This window comes from Coloeus monedula (assembly GCF_965178545.1).
Source record: "Coloeus monedula genome assembly, chromosome: 27".
In the NCBI taxonomy this organism is placed as follows: domain Eukaryota; kingdom Metazoa; phylum Chordata; class Aves; order Passeriformes; family Corvidae; genus Coloeus; species Coloeus monedula.
Window position 1 is genome coordinate 1013594 of NC_138807.1, and position 8548 is coordinate 1022141.

The 8548-nt window shown below is 46.9% G+C and overlaps 1 protein-coding gene across 7 annotated transcripts in view; it reads right to left on the reverse strand.

The window, feature by feature from the left end:
* The window catches only part of RANBP3 (RAN binding protein 3), a 55378-nt gene extending 47212 nt beyond the window's left edge, over nucleotides 1-8166 (reverse strand). The window contains exon 1 of one of the 7 annotated variants that reach the window (XM_082298029.1): nucleotides 8078-8166. In XM_082298029.1, coding sequence (XP_082154155.1) covers nucleotides 8078-8099 — 22 coding nt within the window. In that variant the 5' untranslated portion in view covers nucleotides 8100-8166. The remainder of the gene's footprint in view (nucleotides 1-8077) is intronic. The other 6 variants (XM_082298033.1, XM_082298028.1, XM_082298030.1 and 3 more) reach the window with 6 other exon arrangements.
* Nucleotides 8167-8548: the final 382 nt, after the last annotated feature.

Genomic DNA, 8548 nt, shown 5'->3' on the forward strand with positions numbered 1-8548 from the left:
AGTCATATATACCATTTAATATGAGATTTTTAACCTAGATATGTGACCACTAGTAGCTGTAGCAAACTCTCCCATGTCAACCACCTTTCTCACAGCCAGACAAAACATGCGTTCACACTAACACAACCACGGCAGCTGGTGCACCTCTAGCAGCCACAAGGTGTCAGACCTTTATTGCAGCATGAAATGACTCATTACTGAAAAAAATCCAAGGGGTTAAGGGCAGTAAGAAAAGCTTCTGTAGGTACATTAGTGATAAGAGAAAGGCTGGGGAAAACATGACCCTTCTCCAGCAGGAAATAGGAGACCTGGTTACCGTGGATATGGAGAAAGCTGAGGTACTCAATTTTTGACACTGTCTTCACCAGGAAGTGCTCCACCTCCACCCAAGTTATAAAAGGCAAAAGCAGAAGGGACTAGCACAATGAAGGACCACCTGCTATAGGACAACAGGCTTGAGACCATCTAAGGAAGCTGAAGGTGCACAAGTCCATGGGAACTGATGAAATGCATTCATGAGTCCTAAGGGAACTGTCAGGGGAAGCGGCTAAGCCACTCTCCATTCATTGAGAAGTCGTGGCCATCTGAGAAGTTCCCAGTGACTGGAAAATGGGAAACATAGCCCCCATTTACATAAAGGGAGAAAAGGCAGACTTGGGGCATTACAGGCTGGCCAGCCTCACCTCTGCACCTGGCAAGATCGTGGAGCAGACCCTCCTGGAAACTGTGCTAAGGCACATGGAAAATAAGGTAGTGATTGGTGAGAGGAAACACAGCTTCACTTACAGCAAACCACGCCTGACAAATTTGGTGGAGTTCTATGATTGTGTTACAGGGTTGGTGGACAAGGGAAGAGCAACTGACAGTCTACCTGGACTTGTGCAAAACATTCGACACTGTCCCACAGTGATCCTTGTCTCTAAATTGGACAGATGGGCCACTCCCTGGATAAGGAATTGGCTGGTGGCTGCACTCAGAGTTGCAGTCAATAGCTCAGTATCCAAGTGGAGATCAAGTTTGAGACCAGCAATGTTTAATACTTTTGTTGGTGACATGAACAGTGGGATTGAGGGCACCCACAGCAAGTCTGCCAATGACACCAAGCTGTGTGGTGTGGCTGATGTGCTGGAGAGAATGGATGCCATCCAGACAGGCTGGAGAGGTGGGACTGTGCAAACCTTATGGACTTCTACAAGGCCAAGTGCAACTCCTGCAAATGTGTCAGGGCAATCCCAAACACAGGCTGAGGATAGAATGGATTGAGAAAAGGCCTGGGGAGAAGGACTTGGGGGTGTTGGTGGGTGAGAGGCTCAACCTGCCCTGGCCATGGGCACTGACCCCAGAAACCCCCCCTGTGCTGGGCTGAGCCCCAGCGTGGGCAGCAGGGGAGGGGGGATTCTGCCCCTCTGCCCCGCTCAGCTGAGACCCCACCTGCAGAGCTGCCCCAGCCCTGGGGAACAACATCAGGAGCACGGGGAGCTGCTGGAGCCACTCCAGAGGAGGCCACGGAGCTGCCCCAAGGGCTGGAGCCCCTCTGCTCTGGAGCCAGGCTGGGAGAACTGGGGGTGCTCACCTGGAGACGAGAAGGCTCTGGGGAGACCTTAGAGCCCCTTGCAGTGCCTAAAGGGGCTCCAAAAAAGCTGAAGAGGGACTTTGGACAAGGAGGAATGACTTCAAACTGACAGAGGGTAAATTTAGATTAGATATCAGGAAGAAAATCTTCCCTGCAAGGGCGCTGAGGCCCTGGCACAGGTTGCTTCATGGACCTGTGGGTGCTCCATCCCTGCCAACATTCAAGGCCAAACTGGACAGGGCTTGGAGCAACCTGGTCTAGTGGATGGTGTCCCCGAACACTGGGGGGATGGGGGGGGTGGTGTGTAGGTGGTAGATGTCTTCAAAGGTCTCTTCTAACCCAAACCATTCTACGGTTCTTATGAAAATAGAAACACCTGCACAAGTGTGTATCTCTGTAGAGTTCTCAGGCTCACAGAGTATATCTTATGGCACAGCAGTGACAAGTACCAAAAAAGCAGTCACCTTCTTCACTGCTGAGCCCATTGTGCCTCTACCATAAGGGTACAGCATAATTCAGGTTCGAGGTCTCTAGTCCAATCTCCTGCTTCAAGTAAGGTCAGTTATGTTGTTAGGCCAGGCTAATCAGGTTATTCAGCCTGGTCTTAACATCCAAGGATGGAAGCTAAGCAGCCTCCCAGGGTAATCTCTTCTACTGCTTGACTGTCCTTATGCTGATAAAAACACCACTACCACCTCAAAAACCCAACCTTTCCTCTATTTCCAGCCTGAACAGCTCATTCCACCTTCCACCTTTTGTCCTTCCAACATACACCACTCTGATGGGCCTGGGTCTGTCTATCTAATAACCTCCTCACACACCCTGATAAGCTCCAAATGTGCCTCTCTGAAGACTTCTTTCCTCTAGGCTGAACACATCCAAGTCTCCTCACAGGACATGCAACCCAGATCACCAAATACCTTGGTAATTCACACTAATCTTTAAATTTTAGAAGGAACCATGTCATGAAAACAACTTTCAAGACCTCACCAGATCTGCTGTAGCCATGTTGTTAAGAGGAGAATTTATTTTTAAAGCTAAGAACTACAATGTTTCAAACACTTTTTCTTTTTAAATTTGCTCCAAATTACATTTAGAAATGCAATAGCTCCTGATTACATGGAAAACTACATGAGGCAGGGGAGAAAAAACCAAAACTGCACTGCAACTTCTTGGCAAGTGAGTCCTTGCTTGGATTTCAAGAAGCACTCTTCGACACCAGAAGCATAGAAGCTGAAAATAGCTACTCCAACTGTAACTCATGTAATAGATCACCTGAGAGAAAAGGTGTACCAGACCTGTGAACAATGAATGAGTGTTAAAAAGAACACCAATTAGGCTGTTAGCTGACTGAAAATACTCAGAGCGGTAATTTATCACTTGTGAAACACTTACCTGAGAGCCAAGAAAATAAAAGTTCAAAGTTAGGTTTAATTATGCTTATTGGAACATTGCAGGCCACAAAAAAAGTTCTTGGGGATTTTTTCACCATTTACATTACGAAGAGCAGAATAATCACGCTAAATGTGACGTATTAAGAGATCCAGACAATTTGCAGCACTATAAAATTCTAAAGGTGTTGCTAACAACACAAGATTCTCTTTCAATAGCTAAAAATAGACTCAAAGCAAAGAGCAAGCTGCCACACCAAGAGCTGATCTGCAGAAAGACCTCCACAAGCAAAATCTAGAGACACACTTCATGTCAGAAAGAATGAGAAACACTAATGGATCATTTATGGCCAAACTTCACAAATGATGTCACGATGAATAGAACTGACATGGGGAAAAAGAGATATTCCTGCAAATGTTACAAGTCAGAAAAGAAAAGAGTAGCTTATTTTCATATAAGAGGAAAAAGAAAGCCATGAGGCAGGCCAGCTACTTTGCAATGTAGATAAAATATTTATAAAGAATTCCAAAAAGTCTTAAAATATTAAAGCATTTAGATACCTCTATCTTGTCAACTACCTAGATCTTTAAGGTGTCTGGGTGTGAATTACTAGGACTTGTCACTCAGTCCAACTTTGCACCCACTAATACATCTGAAGTCACCGTGGGGGAAAAAAAAAAGATCTTGTTGCTAGAGTCTGCAAACAGAGTCAGTGGTGAGTGCCACATTTTCCCCTCAAAGTAACAGCAGACCTTCCTCTGTTCAAAAGCTACCATGAGACAAGTAGAATAAACAGGGCAAACCCTGCCCCAAAACAGCTCAGAAGCAATGTCAGCATCCTACAAGTCTGGCAAGGAAATGATATTGATTAGTTTGAAAGGAACTACTTCAGTTTGCTCACCTTCTGTGCATTTCATAAAATATGCTGAGTTGGAACGGACCCATCAGGAACATCGAGTCCAGCTCCTGGCTCTGCACAGGACACCCCAGAAAGGCCACCATGTGACAGAGCACTGTCCAAATGCTCCTTGAACTCAGTCTTGGTGCTGTGACCACTGCCCTGAGAAGCCTTATGTGCTCAACCTCCCTCTCGGTGGAAAACCTTTTCCTGGTATCCAACCTAAACCTCCCCTGACTCAGCTTCATGCTGTTTCCTCAAGCTCTGTCACTGGTCATGAGAGTGTAGAGTCTGGTACCTGCCCCTCAGCTTTTTTTCCCCCCTCATGAAGAGGTTGAAGATCGCATTGAGGTGTCCCCTCAGTCTCCCCTTCTCCAGGCTGAACAAACCAAGTGCCCTCAGCAGCTCCTCATACGGCTTCCCCTCTAGACCCTTCCCAGTCCTTCTGGCCCTTCTTTGGACACTGTCTAGAAGCTTAATGTCTTTGATTATACTGTGGTGCTCAAAACTGCCCCCAGAACTCAAGGTGAGGCTGCCCCAGTGCAGAGCAGAGAGACACAATCCCCTCCCTCGCCTGGTTGTGCCTGATGTCCCCCAGGACACGGCTGGCCCTCCTGCTCCAGGGCACTGCTGACTCAGATCCAAGTTGCCCTTGACCAAGACCCCCAGGTCCCTTCCTGCAGCACTGCTCTCTAGCCTCTAATTAATTTAAGGCAGTTACACACAGTAAACCTGTTATAATTGTGAACTGTATGCTCAGCAATTTCATAAAGCCAAGTAAGTTGCAGATACCTCCTGAAGGGAAATGTGAATACATCCATCAAATTTTAGCCCTTAGAAAAATTTTTATCACCTTTCAGCCATTGAAAATAAAAAGTAATTCATTCCCCACCCAAAGGGATCCTGTTGTCTTGAAAGTGCAGCTTCAGTAGTAATTTATAGACAAGCAAATTACTAGCTGTGTATTAGCTGCAAGTTAATGAGAAGCATTCAGGTTCCCATGAATATATGGGACTGACAGGAAGTTGCTAGTTCTCTTTGGTACTCTAGCTGGCTTGTCTTAAAACTGTCACTTCACACATGCGGCAGTGAAGTACCAAAGACTTCAAAGAAAGTTTCTAAGAACATTTAGTAACTACTTTATACATTAGTACCAATACCAACTACACCTACCATTCTAAAACCCTGGTTTTCAATAATCACCCTCACAATAACAGTCCCCAAAACCTTTACCACAATGTCACTAAATCTTTGCAGCAAAGTCGATCAAACTTCATACAGCTAGGGAGAAGTCACTCTCTCCTCCTCTTCATTAGCTCCACACTTATCAGCTCATCTCTCACCATGACAGGCAATGCCAAGATCAGGATCTGTTCCTAGGAAACTTCATAGTACGAACTTCTTTGGCAAGTGACACTAGGACTACCTTATCATTCATCCCCCCTCTATGCAGTAGAGGACGTCCTTAAACCAACAACCTTCTTCCGTCAAGATATAGTTGGCCATCACTCCAATATAAAGAATGATGGCCAACCGTTTCACCTACTCAATAGAAGCAAAGGAAAGACAAGTGAATGAAAAAGATTTGAGTAACAATAAGAATGAAAAAAGTTAAGTAATTATTAGAGGAAATGCTTGTAGCTTTGAAGAAATGCATCACAGAAAGATCATCCATTAAAATAGTTTGAAGTTGCCAAGGACGTTGGTAGAATGGTTACTTGGAGGCAATACTGACAGCTCAGTGGTGATTTAAGACATTCAGTAGTCTAAGACAGACATCAGAACCTAGAAGGTAAAGATAACTAATATACCGTTGGAAACAGAAACACCAATCAATGAATTGAAAGATGGCTGTCATGGTAAATGTTAAGAGCCTTGCATTAGTAAGATGAGAAGACACAGGCAGCATGAAACTCAGCACTTTTCAAGGCCAGAAAAAGGTTTATTGCAGTAATCAAACAGGTAAGAATCTTGAGTTTCACCTGCATGAACAGACAATAAAAGCTACTGTTTAAACATGCCAAACAAAAACAGTCTGGAAGAATGACTGAAACCGCATTCTAGGTACTTGTGTCCACTATGCGTCAAAGAATAATTAGCTTCACACCTCACAGTGAAGTATAATTGAGACAGCACTGTTGTACAGATCAATCAGGATTAAGGAACATTAAGAACTTTGCTGTAATCACACTTCTTTGTGAACATGAACATTGAGCTATCAAATACTATAAATAATAGAAGACCAATATGATGCAGAAGGTCGAAGAATTATCAGTACCAAAATAGTTACTTCAAATATTCAAGTGAAAACACCTGAGCACAAGGAAGTAAAGCATTCACCTAAACAATGGAAAAACAAAACTAATTGATGTGTTTAAGAATGAGGAGAAAACAATCACCTGAGAAGATCCTAGCCATGATAGACTGCAAATAAGGCAAGTAGAAAGACTACGGAATTCTCCAAGTTTCACCACAAAGATGCAAATTCCAGAAAGTGCATGTATTTCCACTATTACACAAAGAACATAGACCTCAAAAATGGAACTGAAGGGAACAAAACTAGCAACAGTCAATGGTATTAGAACGAGCAGGAGATAACAGTTCCAAAGCAAGCTAATCTTGCTTCATCTGAGGAAAGATTGTATCACATGCTTACTGCAAGAAAAAACAACAGCAACAGATGAAGGTGACAACTCTGGAAAGACACCCGAATATGAACTAAAGAGGTTTGCAGGTGAGGCAAGTCTCTGGAGGCAGAAAAGGGTCTTAGGGATGGGATCACACTCCCCCTGCCATCCCAGACAGTCTATAAGACCCTGCAGAAAAACAGAAGTAGAGATAGAATCACAAAACAAGTCATAATCAAAAGACATAATAAATACTGGTAAACTGTTGAGCTTAATGTTCTCCAGCAGAAAGGGGAGGTAAAGTGAGGGGATTGCATGACTTAAGACAACTATTGCCAAGCTTCTGGTTTTAAAAGAACAAAAGAACCCATTAAAATTTATTATAAGATCATTATAATGGCAGTATACTAAGCAAATACTGACATTAAGTTCCTCACAAATAGTCATTACAGATTTGGCTACTACTATTCTTGAGACCACTTATCATGCCTCCTCAGGCACTGACAACTCATCTTGAGTCTGGAAGCCAACAGCCCAAGACATGCTGCATCACAGGATTTGTTAAGTGTAATTGTATTGTTAGCTGCTTGTAGGCTTCATATTCAAAGGCTGCACCTACAACATTTATTTGCTTCCTGTTGTTTAACGTTAATATCGGAACAGTAATTGCCACTGACAGAGAGTTCAAAAGTAAGAAACAGTCCTGAAAGAAGGGGCCTCACACACACTTCCATTCACCTCCCTCTAGGCATTTCTTTCCCTCTGACATTACCTGAGAAGAATGATGAGAAACAACAGAGACAGCAGGGCAAACTGGCTTTTGTCAAAACACTGAGAGACATTTGTCATTCCCAAAGGCAAAATATAGATACCCACTGCCACTTAAAACACCACTATACACACCTTGGGGCAGAATACCCCAATACTGGAGTACTGCTGCCCAGGTTCTCCTAATGCTCTTCAGAAGAAAAAATGAAGCCACTTTACTAGTGGACCTGTGATGTTTTCAGCTCAAAAAAATAGAATACATCTACTATGATACCCCATCTTGTTTTACATAGCCCTTCTATTAATCCTTTAACTAAAGAAAGGATTAACATGAGTGTAAGCAAAAGATTTACAGTGGTGCGAAAGTTGTGGACAGCAACTTCAAAGAGCAACTGGACAAGGCGGGGCACAAAGCGGCTCAGAGCCGGGGCCGAGAGGCAGCGCTCGCTGCCGCGCTCCAGGGCCCGTGCCCAGCACCGAGCCCGCTGTCCGCGTCCAGGGAACACCGACCCGCGGGAGGCACCTGAGGGCGCAACCCCAGCCTAACCCCGGCCGCCCCCGCCTCGCGGACAGCGCGGTGGCCCGGCCAGGGCGCTTCCTTTGTCCGGCCGCTCGCCCCACAGTGGCCGGGACGGCCGCGGGGAGGTGGCGCTCCCGGACGCGCCCCTAAACACGGATAGCCTAGGATAGGATAGAGTAGAGTAGACTAGACTAGAGTAGACTAGACTAGACTAGACTAGACTGGCCGGGCCGGGCCGGGCCCGCGGCGGCGCAGGGCCGGTGTGGGCCAGGGTAGCGACGCCTGCAGCTCCCGCCTACCTTCGTTCGCCAGATCCGCCATTTTACTTCCTCAGCCGCACCCACAATGCATCGCGCGGCCGGGCGACACCGCTCAGCGCGAGCCCCGCGCGCCGCGCACGCCCCGAATTACGGCCGCTCCGGGACGGCACCGCGCGTGCGCGGCGGGGCGGGGCGGGGCCGGGCCGTTCCTGGCGGACTCGCGGGCCCCGCGCGGTGCCCGATCGGTTCTCGCCGCTCGGGCGGGCGGTCTGGGCAGCGTTTCCGTGGGCGGCTCGTTACGGAGCCCCCGTGGGCCGGCTCGTTACGGGTCCCCGTTGGCCCGATCGCTCCCTGCGGCCCGCGCACCGTGTGTACCGTGGCGGCCGCGGCCGTCGGAGCGGGGCCAGTTGCGAGTCTCCGTTCCGCGCGCGGCCTTGCCCTCCGCAGCTCCTCCCGCGGCTGCGGAGCCCAGGCGGGCAGGCCATGTGCTGCTCCTGGTGCCACATCCTG